The sequence below is a fragment of the Leucoraja erinacea genome, chromosome 20, assembly GCF_028641065.1.
Source record: "Leucoraja erinacea ecotype New England chromosome 20, Leri_hhj_1, whole genome shotgun sequence".
Lineage (NCBI taxonomy): Eukaryota > Metazoa > Chordata > Chondrichthyes > Rajiformes > Rajidae > Leucoraja > Leucoraja erinaceus.
The window spans coordinates 29,962,801-29,983,260 of NC_073396.1; the positions used below are offsets into that span (position 1 = coordinate 29,962,801).

Below are 20,460 nucleotides of genomic sequence, written 5' to 3' on the forward strand. Positions count from 1 at the left end.
ATATTTAATTAACTCATTTTTTGCACCATATTAGCCACCTTTTCTTTTGCAGAAATATTTAAAAGTTATAATTTTGTAGTACCTTTTACAATATGTTTTGGTGTGTAGTAGTATTGGATATCAACACATTAATGTGCAAAATTCTTATTTTACTTTATACTCCAGAGACTGATCATGGCTTGGATTTTTATCTTTGATGCAATCCAAAATGCACAAAAATTAAGCATATCTTTAGCATTACAATTATTGATAGTCTGATCTTGCTCGATTTAGTGTGCCATCAATTACTCTGTAAAAACTATTCGGAGCTTTAGGATCATTCCAGAAAGTCTGGGGAATTTACATTTTACTCATTGGTTGAACATTACTTAAATAGGAATGGTGTGCAGAGCCAACTTTAGAGGTGTTTGGGATAGACTAGGAATTGAGTGATAAACGCAATCACGTTCATCAAAGATTTTGTTTGGGGGTCTTCTATGTAAACAATTCAATTTTACATGCAGACATGCATTTGTATAAAACAGCATTCAATGTATATTTTGATGCCACTTTTTCAAAATTCAGTTGCACCTGTACAAATTATGAATGGCAGGAACTATTTATATGGAAGCAGGCGAGTGCTGCTACAGAACAAGTTAAACATTCCCGCCTCACCTGGTCCACAAAGAATGAGAAAAGCAGGCCATCCGACAGATAGGCCTTATATTGCATTCCAAATTCCTCCCACTTCACATTGATCCCCCCCACCACAGGACCTTCTGTTAATTCCCTTGCCATGCAGGTCCAGCCAACTGAGCCCTGCTCCACCTCCCCAAATCAACTGAACCTCCAATCTTTTCTTCCAAAACTCCAACCTCCATCGCCCTTCTCATCCACAAGCCAGGCTTTAAGAATTAGCATTAAAATATAAAAGAATTAACATTAAGAATTAGCATTAAACTATATAATCTACTGCTTCTAGAACATTATGAAATTTGTTTTTATTTTGCTAAATCCTATAGAAATCCTATTGTACAATAGAAATTTCAGCTGCTGTGGGAATCAAAGTTCAGGAAAAAAAATCTTGTGACCTATTAAAATTCATTGGTCAGATTATGCAATACTTACAAAATAAAATAACATTATGTTACATGGGCTGTGGAGTATAACGGCTACAACACTGAAAATACAAATTTATTACACCAGCTACAAGAGTAACAGGTACTGCAAATTATCAGTCTTCATTTAAACACATGCCATGTGATATATTTCATACATAACAGATCCATGATAAAACAATACATTATTCACAAGAACAGCGGCAACAAAAAGTTTTAATTCTTTAAATTATACTAATGTAGCAAGATCAGTTATTAATACTTCAAAATGAACAGTTAATGAACCAACTGTAAGTTCCAACCTCAAGAAATATATGCTGAAACATGAATAATGTAAATCCTTGCGCAGCTCAAAAACATTCAACCCATATATGGGATTTGTTAAAAGCTGCATGGAGTGTATGCTTGATAACTTAGTTCATCCAGTGATTTGATACGGAGGTGCAAAAAGTAGTATTATGGTTCCTTGCACACGAAATGGATATCCAGTACAGAACTCTTGCATTGTATTGTTGATGGTTATCTAATCCATACAGCATCTACAGCCCCTTTGGGATGTTTCTTCTATGTGTGATTCAAAGTGATTCTCCTGAGGCGGAACATCTCCGAGTATCATTTCTTCTATCCTGTTGATTGGCACAATGTAAGTAAAGAGATAGGGACATTGTGTTAGATTACTTCACAGTTTCTTCTTACATCACTTCCAACCCTGTATTGTTCATCCCTCCCCTCAGAGACTCTCTCAGGCTCTTACTTTGTGTTAAATTCAAGGACTAATGAACCAGTTAATTTCTTCTTGTGCCAATATTACGTGATCCATGATGATTTAAAACACAGTTGTGTAGTTGAATCTTTAAGGTGTGCAGATCTTTAAGCAGCTCTGTCATTAGTCACATTATCAGGTTTAAAACTGCAAAGAAACAGTTTGTTGAACAAATCTATGTATTTGCACACGTCTCAACAGTAAAATAAAACAGGATCAAAGCAATAATTATTCACATTTAATATAAAAAACAAAAAGAATTCCTCTGAAAATGAAATGAAAGCTACGTTTTTGTTCTCCTCCAAGGCACAAAATAGCCCAGTGGTTCCCATTATTTTCCCAGAGAAGAATAAAAAAAGCCGAAGGAAATATTAGTTGTTTCTAGATAGTTGCTGGTTTCACTGTGGCAATCAATGAGTCAGAATAACTCGTCTTCTGTTAGAAGAATGACAGCTGAATATCCCATCTCATAAAAAGGTCAAGAAATAATATAACTGGTGTAAAGTTGTTAAACATACATTGTCCCACATTTGACAATTTGTGTTAACAGTTCACAGTTGATTTAAAAAAGTACTAGACATTTTCTGTGTTGTCGCTTACAAATAATAATGTACCCAACAAAGCTGCTCGTGAACTATCCATACTAGTCAAAAGCTAGTCTTCCTCAACTACTATTTTAGTTCTGATCATTTTAATGCATTAAAAAATGCCCTTTTGGTTCATGTATAATATACTGCATCTGTACTTTCTACCTATTTTAATCTCATGGAATTGTCTACTGTCTTACAATTTTGGATCCTCTGCACTCATATTACAGGTTCAAATATCAATTTGCTCCGGCTCCAAGTTGATTTTGTGATGCCAGATAGGGTGGGGCCAAATTAAAAAAATTCTGAAACAAAGAATGATAAAACAAAGTTCAGAGAATCATCTAAGAGTTTCATGTTGGGAGGGTGCAAGCTTGATCTGCAACATTTTAAACTAGCCGGTTGCTTCCGTTAGTAAGACATATTTGCTCCACTTTGTTTAATCCAGGGGTTCTTAACCTGGGGTAAATTTCCCCTACCCATGGGGTGAATTTGTTGATTCTGGATTTGTACATATTTTTACTCATTGACTGACTATGTTTGGTTCTGGTATACCAGTATCTGTTCATCATTAGTTGTTCATAAATAAGTGAAATAACATTGTTATGTACTATTAAAGTTGTCAGGGGTAAACAGGACAAAAAGGTTGGGAATCCCTGGTTTAATCCTTCTAAAATAACTACACCAGACAAGACGACCCTGTTGAAATCAAGCACCAGGGCCCTGCCTTAGTGACCGACTCCTCTGTAATTAATTTCTAATGGGCCTGACCCACTTAGGTGATTTTTCAGGCGACTGTCAAGTTGCTGGCAATTGCCTGAAAAAATGGCAACTGGAACAGCAACAGTCAGAGTGGAACACACACACACACACACACAAACACATCGCAAAGGCGGGGGACAGGGCAAGCGGGGGGAGCGCTGTCTGAAATTCACACGGTGCAAAGTCAAGGTGATACACACACATCGCGATGAACAGAAAGGTTGGCGCTGTAATTAAGACGGCTAAAGCAGTGTACGGTAAGTCCTTCAAAAGAGGGAGTCGGGTGGGGTGGGGGAGGAGTGGAGACAACTTTTAAGAAGCCAGAGATACGCGGCTGTGAAGCTTGGCGGACATTTAACATTACCAGTCAGTTATCCTTGGTTCTGAAAACTAATGCTTACGTTTTTTTTCCCCCAATGAGTCAATGAAATTCACCGGTCAGCACCGGCTATAACCTACAAGAACCTACGCGAACATTCGACCTCCTGGCGACCCACGTACGACACAAGAATTCTCGCTACTCAACATGGCGACTTCATTCTTATTGCCTCTAATTTTTCAACATGTTGAAAATTTTTCAGCGACCATAATGAGGCCTCGACCAGTTCCCAGAATGCGGGATCTCCTCACGACCATGAAGGTGACTCCCCGACGGCCACCCGCGAACATGTGGCAAATGCAGTCTCCTGCAGTCGCCCAAGGGGGACAGGCCCATTAGCCTCTGGGGAATAACAAAAGCTTCAACTGCTCAGAGATTCAAAACAGAAGGCCCAGGAACCGTGTGACCAAGAGTAAGAGAAAGCAGAGAGACAAACTGAGAGACAGGAAATACTGACAGATAAGAGAGAAAAAATAAAGATAGTAAACTATTTTTTTTTATGTCGGCCCAGAACACAGGGATTTATTCTGTTCAACTCATTAGTTTTATCTTGTGAAACGACTTTACCCCTTTTACCCCTATCATCAAATACGTACTACAAATAGTAATTTGCTTGAAACAACCATGAAATGTGTTGAGACTGGTCAGTAAGTTATAAATCTCTGGCAAGCACTGGCTGGGCGGAGTTGTTTTGCTGTGTTGTCCATCCTATGTAAAAACAGAGGAGAGAGAAATAAGCAGAAAAGATCATTAAATTTGAAGAGCAGCTGGGATAGGGAGAGAAGGAAATCAATAGTTTGAATAATTGGAATGTCAACATGGAAAATCTAATGGAATCAATAGGAAAATCTTGGCAGTCAAGATCAGGTGTCTTTTATAATGCCTATTAAACAAACTTTTGTGATAGTTATTCACATCTCTGCTACTATTGTATCATTCAGGCCCCTGATTATTGATTAAGGTCAGCAGATTGAGATGGCCCAAGTAATTTGAGAGTTTCTTCGATTGTTTTCTTCTGTTGCGCCAATGATGACCATAAACTTCATGCAGTCAGAATGTGAGTGGAGAAACTGCCCCCTGCAACATTGGTATATGATTTGGCAACATGACTATTAGATGGATCTGTGAAAATAAGTAATCATATTTATGTACCAATTAGGTGCTATGACAACTATTTGAAGTAAAAAACCTTAAGGATGCACAGTGCCCCCCATAATGTTTGGACAAAAACCCATCATTTATTTATTTGCCACTGTACCCCACAATTTGAGATTTGTAATAGAAAAAAAAAATCACATGTGGGTAAAGTGCACTGTCAGATTTTAATAAAGGCCATTTTTACACATTTTGGTTTCACCATATAGAAATTACAGCAGTGTTTATACAGCGTCCCTCCATTTCAGGGCACCATAATGTTTGGGACAGCAATGTCATGTAAATGAAAGTAGTCATGTTTAATATTTTGTTGCATATCCTTTGCATGCAATGGCTGCTCGAAGTCTATGATTCATCGACATCACCGGTTGCTGGATGTCTTCTCTGGTGATGATCTGCCAGGTCTGTATTGTATCCATCTTTAGTTTATGCTTGTTTTGGGACTACTACCATCAGCAGTTGTATCATCAATGAAGAAAAGTGAGTCAGTACCTTCAGCAGCCATACATGCCCAGGCCATAACACCCCCACCACAGTGTTTCACAGATGAGGTGGTACGCTTTGGATCTTGGGCAGTTCTTTCTCTCCTCCATACTTTGCTCTTGCCATCACTCTGATACAAGTTAATTTTCGTCTCATCGGTCCGCAAGACATTTTTCCAGAACTGTGGTTGCCGTTTTAAATACTTCTTGGCAAACTGTAACCCGGCCATCCTATTTTTGCAGCAAACCAGTAGTTTGCATCTTGCAGTGTAGCCTCTGTATTTCTGTTCATTCTGTTCAGTCTTCTGCGGACAGTGGTCATTGACAAATCCACATCTGACTCCTGAAGAGTGTTTCTGATCTGTCGGACAAGTGTTTGGATTTTTTCTTTATTATAGAGAGAATTCTTCTGTCATCAGCTGTGGGGGTCGTCCTTGGCCTGCCAGTTCCTTAGCAATTAGTAAGTTCACCACTGCTCTCTTTCTTCTTAATGATGTTCCAAACAGTTGATTTTGGTAAGCCTAAGGTTTGGCTGATATCTCTAACAGTTTTATACTTGGTTCTCAGTCTCATAATGGCTTCTTTGACTTTCATTAGCACAACTTTAGACCTCATGTTGATAAACAGCAATATAAGTTTCCAAAGGTGATGGAAAGATTGGACAAAATACTAGGCGCTGAGAGCTCTCTTATACCTGCATTAAGGAGGCAATTAAACACACCTGAGCAATTACAAAAGCCTGGGAAGCCATGTGCCCCAAACATTATGGTGCCCTGAAATGGGGGGACTTTATATAAACACAGCTGTGAAACCAAAATGTATAGAAATTGCCTTTATAAAAATCTGACTGCACTTTAACCACATGTATTTTTTTCTATTACAAATCTCAAATTGTGTAGTACAGAGGTAAATAAATAAATGATGGCTTTTTGTCCCAAACATTATGGAGGCCACTGTACATTTTCTGTAATTTACAAAACTATTCAAATTGAATTGCTTGGCTGGATTGAACTTCAGATATGACTTGACATAAAGCAGTCAAGTGAAAGAAAAGCTTTCACAATTATTTATTTCTAGGTATTGGCAGGCATTCATCATGAAGTTAATTCAGTGGACAATTATTTTTAGTTCACTCTACCCATTCACAGTTGGCACCAATTTCCAATTAAAAAATAACCTCCAGCTATTTGTTGACATAAATAAGTGCATATTTACTGAACAGATCAATGTGTACAGATCAATTAAACAGCCCAGTTGTACAGATGAATACACTTACACGATTAAAAAAACTGCAGAAGAAATGAAACTAGAATAAAATCACAAAGTGCTGGAAACACTCAGCAGGTTAGGCCACATCTGTGAAATATGAACCACAATCATCAACAAATGCACTAAACGTTATTCCCTTATCATGTCCTTGCACTAAATGTTATTCCCTTATCCTGTATCTATACACTGTAAATGGATCAATTGTATTCTCGTTCTGCTGACTGGTTAGCACACAACAAAAGCTTTTCACTGTACCTCGGTAAACGTGACAATAAACTAAACTAGAAGCAGACTCACTGATGGTTCTCTCCCTAAAGATGTGGCCTGATCTGATGGGCATTTCCAGCATTTTCCATTTTTGTCGATATATATTATACATGGAGCTTCATAATCCGTTTTTCTTTCAATGTTTGAACAATTTTAGGTTTTAAAATAGTACTTAATCCTCGTGTAACCATCACACGAGTAATCAAAGACTGCTATCTTTGTTCCCTGCTATTTAATTTTCATAAAATATGTCTATTTGCAAGGTGCCTCTAACATAGGAAAATGGTTTTAACATTTCACATGATGCAAGACTAAAAGCTTAAATCAGAGAAGTGGGTTTAAAAAAAAAAACCTTACAGGGATGGAGAGCTTGAGCGAAGAAATTCTACACCGTCAGCCTTGGCAGCCAAATCAAGATTGCCAATAATGGAGCTATTAAATTAGAGAATAAGTAGGTCAGGATATGAGTACATATATTGTAGAGTTATAGTTTGATGAGATTACAGGTACAGAACAGAGTGAAGTTGGAATTCTAAAAAAATGTAGGGGAGGAACATCTCATTTATCCATTTAATAATTTTTATTTCCAGAGAGACAATTGAAACTTCACTTTTCATTATTAATAATAAGATGACTTCCTTAAAAAAAGTATGGCAGCACAAGTCTGAGAATTGAGCCTAATAGAACAGATCTTATGCTACTCGATTGTGGTTATACGGTCCAAAAATACCTTATCAACAATTTATATCCTGCTGGTTAATTCTGAAAAAATACTGATATGAAGAACCATTTTGTTTTAACCATCTTCAAAAAGAGTGACAAGTAGTCCTGCACATCATTGAGTTGCGGCCATCCAAAATCGGTTATTCTACAATTTAGTCGAAAAGTACAGCATGCTGCTTGCTACGTATCATCATTCGGGTTTGCTTTAAAACGTGGTATAGGCGGGGGGAATTGCAGATGTTTAGTCCCACCCACTTGCAGATTGACTCTGGTTCCCAGGGAAAACACATTCAGCACCACATTCATCGCTCACGATTCGGAAGAAACCAGGATAAGTTGAAATAGTCAGATACAAAGCAAAAACCCATGGAACATCCGAGAAAGGCAAAAAAAAAAACGTTTCTTTTTTTTAATCCGGTTCCTTTCGTGAAAATACCATTGTCCCCTTACAGGGTGAACTTTTCTGAAACGCATTGAATTTTTCAGATAAAATTAAAAAGATTCTATCATTTCCTACCCACTCTACAAATACATTAATGCATTTAGGTTTACTCCATTAGACTTACATCTTATTAGACGAACAGGAATATATTAGTGCCGATACAACCGCAAATAAATAAGATTCAAAATTCCGGTATATTAAATAAAGAAAATACTTGATGTAGATTTTTCAAAAGTAACTGTGAAGATCACAAATTTGAACAATTTGCGATCCATTGCATTTGATTTTTCGGGGTTAGTGGCTCGACAGATACCTTGAACAAATACCTTCTGTTTAATTAATCCTGGAGATGCAGTTCTGTTTTGCAATGGTGACCATCATTATAAACAGACAAATGCTCTGGAATATTTCGTAATCCATATTATTATTACTTGCAATCTTGGCACATTTTAGCAAGGACAACCAGACCACAACAGCCACAGAAACGGTTGGTAGATAATGATGCTGTACTTCACCAACCCAGATCTTTGCTTGCAAACCCAGTTTGTTATTCGGATCTGGTGCATAGCAGTTGTCCATTTCTGTGCTGAGCAAAAAATATTGATATCATGAAGTGAGTATGTGTGCGGGGTTTTATTATTGATTTTAGTCAAAGTAGCCATCGAAGACATCCAGTTCGGCGTCTGTGTCATAGGCAACCGATGCCGGATCCGACAAGACCCCGAGGTCAACTAAAGCCTGGTCGAAGTCGTCGGGAAGAAAGACAATTCCCACGTTGAGGAGGATGTACTCCATCAGGAAGGCATAGTAGAGGATTAGCACGTTCACAAAAAACAATCCCACGTAAAACATATAGGGCAACTCATCAAGGAGCGACTCCACCGAATCGAGGTCAGCGTAAACAGAGGCGGTCATAGGCTTCAAGGTGGCGGGTTAACACTGCGGCAGGCGCGTCTCGGAGCCGCGCTGACATTTGCTCGCTGAGGGATGGGGTGGTGGTGGAGGGGGGGGGGGGGAGAGGCCCTGGCTTTCCGATGCCCGTGGCTCCGCCGCTCGCTTCCCCAGTGACCGCGGCGCTAGGCCGTGCCGCTCTCCGCCCCTCCCCCGCTCTCAAGCTCCCGCCTCCCTTCTGCTTATCGTTGGTTGCCCCGTCCCGCTCCCGCCCCCTCCGCAGCGCCTTTTGATCGACGGACAAACCCCGCCCCACCCCCGCCCCCCCGGCCTAAATGGCTGGCGGTCACGTCACTCACATGACGACATAGTGATCCTCCCGCTCCCTCTTCCCACCTTGCCTCTGAATGACCAACAGCCACGTCAATCACATGACGACACAATAGTTTAACCCGCCCCTTTCCCCACTCCGTGCCACTGAATGGCTCTCGGCCACGTCGATTACATGACGACATAGTGAACGTCCCGCCCCCTCGTCCCGCAGCGTGCCTCTGAATGGCTGGCGGTCGCGTCAATCACATGACGGCCCACCCTCTCGCTCCCGACCTAGCCTGTGAATGGCTGAGGTTGACGTCAATCACGTGATGCGCCGGCGATTGTCCCGCCCCACCTCATGTCCCGCCTTCTCTCCCACTCCCGACCAAAGATTATAATCTTTGCTCCCGACCCCGCTGCTTGACCAGCAAGGTAGGTTGTCGCGTGCGTAGTTGTCATGCATTGTCGTCGCGTGCACTGGACGTCATCGCTCACTCACATCAGCGCAGCCGTTAGATTTAAATTCATGGGCATTTTAACTACATCATTCTCACCGTACCCGTTATTGTTCTATTGACAGCATTCTGCCGGTGAACGTAACATGATGGTAAATGCGTGGCTGTTTTGAAAGGAGTCGTCGCAGCAAGTTGATCGCAAAGGACTTGGGGATTTGTAGTTTAATAGAGCCGGTCGACCGTGACAGACGTCGGCGCAACCGAGCAGAGGAACGCCATCTCCCAGCAGCCAGTGCTCGCCGAGCGTTGCTGCGGCTATCGCCGAGTCAATCAGTATGTTGGTGAAAGGCATGAATGTCACTGGCATATTCTAACATATCGCAGTAGTATGCGCGGAAGTAGCGTCTAGAAGTGATGTTTGGCCGTTCGAGGAGCTGGGTCGGTGGGAGCTCGGGGAAGTCCCCCAGAACCATTCATTCCTTGGAACATCTGAAGTGAGTCTATGTGAAAATTGTAGCTGGAGAAATGCCGGAGCTTGGTTACTCACAGCGCCGAGCTGTATTTCCTGGATGGACCGGGCCTTTGGCTCCAGGTCCTTCACAAATCTTTCCCTTGCTATCTCAGTAACGATTGCAACGTGTTTCCAATTAGTGTTTTTGCCTCCTTTTCTGGAACAGTTATAATTACGTTAATTTCATTATTACAAAAAAAAAAGTTTTGTCAATTTAAAAATAAGGACCCAGGTCTTTCTTTTGATGGACACTGATCACTTTGCTGTGTCGATCGCTGAATAAATCACATTTCAGTCCTGATGCGTTGGCTCGACTCGAAACGTCGACTTTAACGTTTTGCCTCCACAGATGCTGCTTGACCCGTTGTTCTTCCAGCAGTTTATGTTTATCACCCCGGTATTCTTGACGATTGGTACAATGTAAAGCAGGATCACCAACGTTGATTTTGTTTAGTGTTTTCGATAATCTAGAAATCCGCAGGATATATTGGTCAATTATTAACACTTTGTGCATTCAACGTTGTAGTTTATAATTGATCAAACAAATTGCTTAACGTTTTATGGCGCAGCATTCACTACATTTCTTTTCAGTATAGTTTTGTAAATGACAGAAAATGTACAGTGCCCTCCATAATGTTTGGATGTTTGGGACAAAGACCTATCATTTATTTATTTACCTCTGTACTTCACAATTTGAGATTTGTAATATAAAAAAATTACATGCAGTTAAAGTGCACAGTCAGATTTTTATAAAGGCCATTTATTTACATTTTGGTTTCACCATGTAGAAATTACAACAGTGTTTAAACATAGTCCTCCCATTTCAGGGCACCATAATGTTTGGGACTCAGCAATGTCATGTAGGTAAATGAAGTAGTCATGCTTAGTATTTTGTTGCATATCCTTTGCACGAATGACTGCTTGAAGTCTGCGATTCATGGACATCACCAGTTGCTGGGTGTCTTCTCTGATGATGCTCTGCCAGGCCTGTATTACAGCCATCTTCAGCTTATGTTTGTGTTGGGGGCCAGTCCCCTTCAGTTTTCCCTTCAGCATATAAAAGGTATACTCAATTGGGTTCAGATCGGGTGATTGACTTGGCCACTCAAGAATCGACCATTTTTTAGCTTTGAAAAAACTCCTTTCTTGCTTTAGCAGTATGTTTGGGATCATTGTCTTGCTGTAGAATGAACCACCGGCCAATTAGTTTTGAGGCATTTGTTTGAACCTGTGCAGATAGGATGTGTCGATACACTTCAGAATTCATTATGCTACTACCATCAGCAGTTGTATCATCAATGAAGATAAGTGAGCCAGTGTCTTCAGCAGCCATACATGCCAGGCCATAACACCCCCACCACCGTGTTTCACAGATGCGGTGTTATGCTTTGGATCTTGGGCAGTTCTTTCTCTCCTCCATACTTTGCTCTTGCCATCACTCTGCTAAAAGTTAATATTTGTCTGATCTGTCCACAAGACCTTTTTGCAGAAATCTGGTTGCTATTTTAAGTACTTCTTTGCAAACTGTAACCGGGCCATCTTATTTTTGCAGTTAACCAGTGGCTTGCTTCTTGCAATGTAGCCTCTGTATTTCTGTTCATGAAGTCTTTGGGGCAGTGGTCATTGACAAATCCACACCTGACTCCCGAAAAGTGTTTCTGGTCGGTCGGACAGGTGTTTGATGATTTTTTCTTTATCCATATTGCTAAAAGTCTGATCTTGACCATTTCATGTTCTGTATATTGATTTTAGAAAAAACGCGACCACTTACGGCTGTGATTTTTGGCCATCTTATTCGGAGTCCCCCTCCATTGCGCAGGACAAGAGGATTTTTCCCATCGATGAAAAATAAGAGTTATTAGTGTTTAAAAAATGTTGAGATTCTCTCTCCTCAAGTCCACGCCTCTCCCGAGGGACTATATAACCTGGAAGTGTTAAGTGCCTCGGTCAGTCTCTGCAAGATGGGGGAAGCGAGAGAGCCGTGTTTCTCAGTCTGAGCTGTGAATAACACAGAACACATGTCTACTAAACTATGAGTGGTTTTACTGACCTGTCAGTGCCCTTAATGTGGTTTGAAAATATAGTTTGGAAATGCTAAAGCTGTGTTGTCTTTGGTTTGGAAATGCTAAAGCTGTGTTGTCTTTGGTTTGGAAATGCTAAAGTTGCCTTGCCTAATTAAAGTTGCCTTGCCATCTATATATAATTAAAAGTCTAATCTTGACCACTTCCTGTTTGTGCTCTATATAGATTTTAGCAAAAATGCTACCACGTACGGCTGTGATTTTTGGCCATCTTACTCCGAGTCCCCCTCTTGGGGGGGAGAGAGGGGAAAGAGGGGGAGAGAGAGAGAGGGTGTGGCTGAGAGGAGAGGTGGGGAGCAGGGAGGGGGAGGGAGGGTGGAGGGAAGGGGGTAGGGGTGTGTGCAGGGGAGGGGGTTTAGGGGAGGAATGGTGGGGGGGAGGGGATGGAGGGGAGAGAGAGAGAGTGAGGGAGAGGAAAGGGGGGGGGGGGGGGAGAACCTAAAAAATATTTTTGAACCAAAAAAGACATTCTGCAAGCATTGTAGAACCAAAAGAGACACTTATTGCAAACATTTTAGAACCAATAAACACTTTTTGCAAACATTTTAGAACCAATAGACACATTCTGCAAGCGTTTTAAAACCACCAAGGACACTTACATTTGAGTAGTCATGTGTTCAGTGTTATTCACAGCTCAGAGAAACGTGACCCTCTGCCTTCCTCCAGCTTGCAGACACTGATTGAGGCACACCACTTCCTGGTTTTATAGTCCGTCCGTCCCCCCTGCCGGCAGCAGGGGCAGCAGAGAGAATGGGAAATTTTGTAAAATCATTAATATCTCTGTCATTTTTCATCAACGGGAAAAATCCTCGGCACACATACGGCGGAGGGGGGCTCTGAGCAAGTTGGCCAAAAATGACGGCCGTAGGTGGCGGCGTTCTCTCGGAAATCGCAGCACAGATGGCCAAAACCGGTCAAGAACAAACTTTTAGTAATATAGGTATAGTTCTTATTGAATAAATCTTCCAAAAATGTAACATATGTACATAAACATTTTTTTTTCATGAAAGTAAAAATAAATCATGAAAAGCACGTGTAATAAATTTAGAAGTGATTAAGAATGAGCAGATTCTTCGGCTGTGGAAACCCCCCCAATTGTTTGTATTCTGCAAACCGAAGTAAAGTATACAGAATCTTATGATTTGGGCTGAACCAGGTGTAATGTTAAACAGACTGCACAACCTGCACAAATTTAAAAAAAAAAAAATGTAATTTGTTAATTCTGTGTTTAAAACAACATGGACAGAAAAAGGCAGTGATGAAAATGCAAAATTATTTTGTAAAGGACTCATCTTACATTCCATTGTTCGATACATTTCAGGAGGCTGCTGTATCCATTGATGAATGGGTTGTAGGTTCTTTTTGATAACCCACACACATACATAGTTGTCCAGGGAAGGAATGATGATTTCTGATGTTTATTGTAAAAGGAATATAATGTAAGCATAGTAAGGCAAGGCAAGTTTATTTATATAGCACCATTCGTGCAAACAGCAATTCAAGGTGCTTTACAGGAAAGAAAAAATAAAATAGTCAATAATTAAAAATTGCAAAATATGCAATACGACAAATGTATGAATAATAAAACAACGTCAATGAAACAATAAAACGATTTTAAGAAGCACATAAGGGATTAAAATTAGACGGTTAAGATTACCTGCATGTCGGGTTATGGACAAGCTATAGTAAACAACAGTGTTTTTAGGCCTGATTTAAATGCGCTTACAGTCTGTGCACACCTCAGGTGTTCAGGGAGCTTGTTCCACAGGTGTGGAGCATAAAAACCGAATGCTGCTTCAGCCTTTTTAGTTCTGACCCTGGGAACACAGAGTAAACCTGTCCCTGAAGACCTGAGGAGTCTAGGTGCCTCATATACAACAAGTAGGTCAGAGATGTATTTTGGACCTAGACCATTCAGTGCCTTGTAGGTCAGTAACAGAATTTTAAAATCTATCCTCTTACCCACAGGGAGCCAGTGCAAAGATTTAAGGACAGGTGTAATGTGGTCCATTTTCTTGGTGTGGGTCAAGACTCTGGCAGCGGCATTTTGGATAAGCTGCAGTTGTTTAATTGATTTTTTATTGAGACCTGTAAAGATGCCATTACAATAATCTAACCTACTAAAAATATATGCATGAACATGTTTTTCAGTGTCTTCTTTGGACAGAAATCCTTTGATTCTTACAATATTTTTTAGATGGTAATAGGCAGATCTGGTAATGGTCTTTATATGGCTGTTAAAATTCAAATCCGAGTCCATAACTACACCAAGGTTTCTGGCTTTGTCTGTGGTTTTCAGTGCAATTGAGTCAAGTTGAGCACTCACCTCTAGCCTTGTTTTTTTGGGACCAAAGACAATAATTTCTGTCTTATTTGCATTGAGCTGGAGGAAGTTCTGGTTCATCCACTCATTGATATGTTTGACACACTGGCTCAGTGAGTGTAGGGAACTATGGTCATGTGGTGACACTGCGATATATAGTTGTGTGTCATCGGCATAAGTGTGGTAGGATATGTTAAAATGCTCTATGGTCTGAGCTGGGGGGGCATATAAATGTTGAACAAAATGGGTCCAAGAATGGAGCCCTGAGGAACCCTGCATGTGAGTTTTGTACGTTCCGATTCAAAATTACCAAGGGAAACAAAATAATCCCGATCTTTCAAGTAAGATTTGAACCAGTCCAGCACAGAACTAGAGAGTCCCCGCCGCCCACTTCTCCAGTCTGTCAAGCAGTATGTTGTGGTCCACCGTATAAAAAGCAGCACTGAGATCTAGATGTACCAAAACTGAAGCTTTTGATGCATCACTGTTTAGATGTATGTCGTTTAGGACCTTAGTGAGTGCAGTCTCGGTGCTGTGATGTGGCCGAAATCCCGACTGGAAAACATTAAAAATATTGTTTTGGGTCATAAAGCAGTAAATTTGTTGGTAAACTACCCTTTCAATAATCTTTGCCAAAAATGCTAAATTAGATATGGGCCTGTAGTTGCTCATAGCGGAGGCATCCAAATTAGGCTTCTTCAATAGGGACTTGATCACTGCTGTTTTTAAGGCTTCGGGAAAATGCCCCGATTGAAGGGAAGTGTTTACTATGTTCAGTACTTCTGGTGCAACACTGTTAAAAATATTTTTAAAGAAGCTTGTGGGCAGCAGATCAAGACAGCAGGTAGTGGACTTTAGCTGTTGAACAGTTTCAGTCAGCGATGCACAATCTAAAAGTTTAAAATGTTGTAGATTCATTAGTGAATCTGGAGACATAGGTGACAAAGCCATGTTCCCTGAGGTGGAGCTAGACATTGTTTGTCTTATCTTCAGAATTTTATCGGTGAAGAAATCTGCAGTCATTGCACGACTTGCTGGACAGGAGCTCAGGAGGGACTGATGATGAGGGGTTTGTCAGTCTATCGACAACAGCAAACAGGGTGCGGGAATTATTATTTTTGTTGATAACCTCTGAGAAAAAGACTGCCTTGCCCCTTTCAATTCCTGATTATAGATACGGAGGTTGTCTTTGTAGATGTTGTAGTGGACCTGTAGTTTGGTTTTTCGCCACCTACGTTCGGCCTGTCTACACTTTGTTCTTTGGGATCTCACTGCTGTGGCATTTCTCCATGGTGACTTTTTCCTTCCAGATAAAATCTTCGTCTTTAGTGGTGCAATAGCATCCATAAGAGTCATAACATTGGAGCTAAAGCCATCCACAAGGTCATCGACAGAGGCCGAGGGCAGAGTTGGTGGTGGTGTATAGGCCTGAGTAAACAATGCGCCGGTGTTTTCATTGATACAGCGCCTTTCGATCACCTCTGGTTCTTTTCTGATACTGCTAGCAGAGATGGTCGTTTTAAAAAATACACAATGGTGATCGGAAAGAGCAACATCAGTCACCATAACATCAGAAATGTCGAGACCCTTGGAAATAATCAGATCCAATATATGCCCCCTATTGTGAGTTGGCTCTGTTACGTGCTGATTAAGTCCAAAGTTGTCCAAAATGTTCAGGAGCTCTTTTGTACCTCCATCCTCTGCATTATCTATGTGAATATTAAAATCACCCACTAAGACAACACAATCGAAATCAATGCATACAATGGACAGTAATTTGGCAATCTCATCAAAAAACTGCGCATCATATTTTGGTGGCCTGTAAATAGTTAAAAGTATTGTTCGCTGGGGAGAACTCGGCTGAGCAGCGACTTATTCGAAGGAGTTGAAATTTCCACAGGACATTTTCTTGCATTGTAAAGTCTCTTTATATAAAATGGTGACTCCACCTCCTTTTCTGTGTATTCTGGCTTCATTTATAAAAATAAAACCGGGATGTGCTGATTCAATCAAAACTGTGTCACTATTATTTACACTTAACCATGTTTCTGTTAAAAAAGATAAAATCAAGATTTTATATTGCGCTGCAGCAATGCACAAAGCAGAAGACATTGAAACAAGCAATAATATGAGTGACATTGTTGGGAAAATATAGTTTTGAAGGATCCAGGGTCAAGCAATATATTTGAAATACTGTGTTCTCCTGCAGTAGAAAAAATGTGCCGAATACATATATGTTTACAGCTAGTAATGTTTTCAGTTCCCATCACCATACTCTGAAAATTAAATGTAGGTGTTTAATTCATATGATCATCCTTTTTCTATATGCCACTCCCTGCTGAGATTATCTGCAAATGTTGGAGACTGCTTCCTTCACTTCATCTTAGGTGGGATCGAGGCAGACTCGAGGGAGGATGGGCAGCACTGTTGTACAAGGAACCATTCAAGTTGGGTGCATGAAGGGAATGGAGTGGCAGACAACATTCCAGTTATAGTAGTAAATACTGTTATCTGCATCTTTGAGTGCAAGCTCAAATGGATGTACTGCCACCTGGTGTCAGGTTTAAGGAAATGTTGGGACTAAAAAGTAAATTGTGGGAGAGAGGAAGATCCAATTATTGTGATCTGCATTTTGACCAATTGAAAGCCAAGACATAGACAAGGAAAAATGGTATATGAGAGTCATCTAGCAAGAAAGGTGGAAAAGGTTAAGGAAGTTTCTATGTTTCTATAGCAAGTTTGGAAAAAAATATAGAATTAAGGAAATTATAGAGTATTTAAATATTTAGTCTGTTTTTGAAATTAGTGTTCCGGATAGCCCTGGGAAAGATGGTTTCCGCCTCTTCCCAAATAAGGAATATTGAGTAGTTGTTCAGGGTACTACATTTACAAGGGCATAGCAAGGCCATTTAGGTTTGAAATGAGGAGAAATGTCTTTATTTTCAGTGTAGCGAATCTTTGGAATTGTCCACCACAACAGGCTGTGGAGGCTTGGGGTGTGCATTTCAAGATTGATAATTAGATTTCTGGATTTTAAGAGATATGGGGTATTGTAGGAATATGGTATTTGAACTAGAAAAGCCAAGATCTTGATGAGTTGGCTGGTGGAGCCTGATAACCTACTCCTAAAATCCAGGGAAAACTTTTATCTGGGGTTCACAAGTCTTTGAATTTCTTCCTCAAAGGTTGGGAGAATTAGAGCCTTTGAATGTTTTAAAGCAAGTGATAAATATTTTATGATATCTGAGTTAGATTATTGTTCGTAGACAGGATTGCAAAGATGAGGTTACAATTGCATATTAAATGAAAGAGCAGGCTTGAGAGATTGAGTAGCATACTTCTAATTCAGGCATGTTGTGGATAATAAAATGTTTAGAACAAAGTTATTTTATAAGAATCTGCACAGGAACATTAAGCAACTTTGGAGCAGAAGAGTCGGGATTGTATGTTGCTGTGGATTGATGATTAGTCATTGCACAGAAATTGTGTCTTTCTCATGTTAGGAGGTTGTGACAATTGGGTGCTGCAAGATTTGGTGCTGGGGCCACAGCTGTTTAAAATCTATACAGCTTATCAATAATTAGAAAGAGGGCTTCAAGTGTAATACAGTATATCCAAGATTGCTGAGGTGGATGCCAGTGTGAGCTATGAGAAAAATGTGGGGAGTCTTCTAAAGAAAGCCATATGCTAAGTGAGTGGGTGAGGAAATGGCAGACGGATTGTGATGTGGAAAAAAACAAAAAAATCATCAACTAAGGTAGAAAAAAAATAGAACAGGAGGGTACTTGGAAAACATTGAGAGATCGAATGCTGATCGTATTCTGAGGGACCTTAATATGTATGGTGTGCCAATTCCTGAAAGTTAATAGGCAGTTGAAGCAAGCAATTAGGAAGATATTGCAAGAGGATTTCAATACAAGGTTTTGAGTTGTAATTATATTGGGTTTGGCTAGACACAGAATGTTGTGTATGGGTTTGGTATCCTTGTGCAATAAAGGATGTACTTCCAACAGAGGGAACACAGTGAAAGTTCAACAGAATGATTCATGGAATTGCAGGGGTTTGTCGAATGAGGAGGGTTTGAGCACATTGAGCAGGGCTCGAAATTAACGGTTGCCCGGGTGCCTATGGCCACCAAATGTCCAGTCTGGCAACCTAAAAGCAGTGTCATTTTGCCCGGCTTGGCCTCTCTCTGGGTCTGTCTGTCTGTCTGTCTCCGCCATCCGTGTCCAGGCTGCCGAGTTTTCCGTCTCCAGCTGCTCCTCATCCGCTGGCACGGCCGGCCGCCTTGCACGTGCGCACAACCACGGCCAGCACATCATCCAGAGCCCCGACCGCAGGGGGGCAAATTCCACCCGCCAATCGGATGCGGAAGTCCCGATGAGGTAGAGACCTGGCCTAGGCGCCACATTTTTTGGGGGGATGTTAAGGGCACTCTCATAATTTTGTCCGGATTAAAGAAGGTGCCAGAAATTTTGTGGTGGCCTGGTATGATCAGCAACTGCCAAGTGTAACTCATATGGATCATGCATTGTAAGATTTATATGTTTGAATCAATTGCATTGTTCATTGTATGAGATCAGCAATACGGATCTTGCATTCAGGTTGAGCTGGCTCGGTTTCATTTATATCCAAGATCTGAAGCTTTATATACTTTATAAATGAGCACATGCTCAAGATTATTCATTAGTGTTGGTTCAAACATTCAAGCAATTTGTTGCAGCAGCCCATTTATTCAAACTGTCCAGTGTATGAAACTGCTTTACTAAAACCTGTGGTGAAAATACTGCCATGGTGGGCTTTTGCAGTGTGATATTTTTAATTTGTATTTGTATCTTGTGCTTAATATTGGTCAGGATTAATTAAATAGTTTTGTCTTTGGCTAAATTCAACGCTTTATAAAGCACTGGCTATTAACCTGTAGGGAGGAACTGCAGATGCTGGTTTAAACCAAAGATAGACAAAAAAAGCTGGAGTAATTCAGCGGGACAGGCAGCATCTTGGGAGAGAAGGAATGGGTGATGTTTTAGATCAGGACCGCTTCTCAGACCAGTCTGAGGAAGGGTCCGACGCAAAACGTCACCCATTCCTTCTCTCCCGAGATGCTTCCTGTCCTGCTGAATTGCTCCAGCTTTTTTGTGTCTTGCTTCTGGCTATTAACCTGTTATTCTGCTCTTATCCCAACATTCTGTGATGGGTATAAGTCTCTAGCTTGGAGCCCAGCTCTGTACCGTTCTTGAATTAGGGTAGATTTTAATTAACGGGTGTAACCGCAATTGGACTCTGTAGTCCAGTATCAGCTGTTACGGAATTTAAAAATTAAATATTTAAACCGAGAAAATAATGGAAGAATAAGGATTTCGTGCATGGCAACAGTGGATTTTAATTACCACAGAAAACTACTTTCATTTTTCTCAGTAGAGGTTATTTACTTATCCAATCCCTAACTTTTATCCTTGTCTACAGGTCTCGACCCGAAACGTCACCTATTCCTTTGCTCCATAGATGGTGCCTCACCCGCTGAGTTTCTCCGGCATTTTTGTCTACCACAACAGATAATCTTCCGACATTTTCGCCACCTCCAATGGGATCCCATCACTGGCCACATCTTCCCATCTCCTCCCTTTCGGCTTTCCTCAGAGACCACTCCCTCCATAGCTCCCTGGTCAATTCGTCCCTTCCCACCCCCTCTCCTGGCACTTTCCCTTGTAACCACAGGAAATGCTACGATTATCGCTTTACCTCCACCCTTGACTTCATCCAAGGACCCAAGCAGTATTTCCCGGTGCGGCAGAGGTTCACCTGCACCTCCTCCAACCTCATCTATTGCATCCGCTGTTCTAGGTGTCAGCTGCTCTATATCAGTGAGACCAAGCGTAGGCTTGGCGATCGCTTTGCTCAACACCTCCGATCGATTCACAATAACCAACCTGTTCTCCCGTCGCCTATTTCCTTCGC

General features: G+C 40.9%; 2 protein-coding genes and 1 long non-coding RNA gene across 3 annotated transcripts in view; 1 reads left to right on the forward strand and 2 right to left on the reverse strand.

The window, feature by feature from the left end:
* Positions 1-955: 955 nt before the first annotated feature.
* On the reverse strand, positions 956-2,641 carry LOC129707028 (uncharacterized). The gene is made up of 2 exons (XR_008725133.1): positions 1,852-2,641; positions 956-1,723 (listed from the first exon to the last, which is right to left on the reverse strand). It is a non-coding gene; the product is annotated as an uncharacterized LOC129707028 (long non-coding RNA).
* Positions 2,642-8,540: 5,899 nt separating this feature from the next.
* On the reverse strand, positions 8,541-9,045 carry dexi (Dexi homolog (mouse)). Its single transcript, XM_055651760.1, has one exon. It carries the CDS (start codon positions 8,839-8,841, stop codon positions 8,572-8,574), a length of 270 nt encoding a protein of 89 aa, XP_055507735.1. The 5' UTR covers positions 8,842-9,045; the 3' UTR covers positions 8,541-8,571.
* Positions 9,046-9,584: 539 nt separating this feature from the next.
* Positions 9,585-20,460, forward strand: part of clec16a (C-type lectin domain containing 16A) — a 178,826-nt gene continuing 167,950 nt past the window's right edge. Inside the window, exon 1 of the mRNA XM_055651766.1 lies at positions 9,585-10,081. Coding sequence (XP_055507741.1) covers positions 10,002-10,081 — 80 coding nt within the window. The 5' untranslated portion in view covers positions 9,585-10,001. The remainder of the gene's footprint in view (positions 10,082-20,460) is intronic.

What these genes read in the sequence shown, in the direction of transcription:
- dexi (XM_055651760.1), bottom strand. Translation starts at nt 8,841, where the DNA reads ATGACCGCCTCTGTTTACGCTGACCTCGATTCGGTGGAGTCGCTCCTT.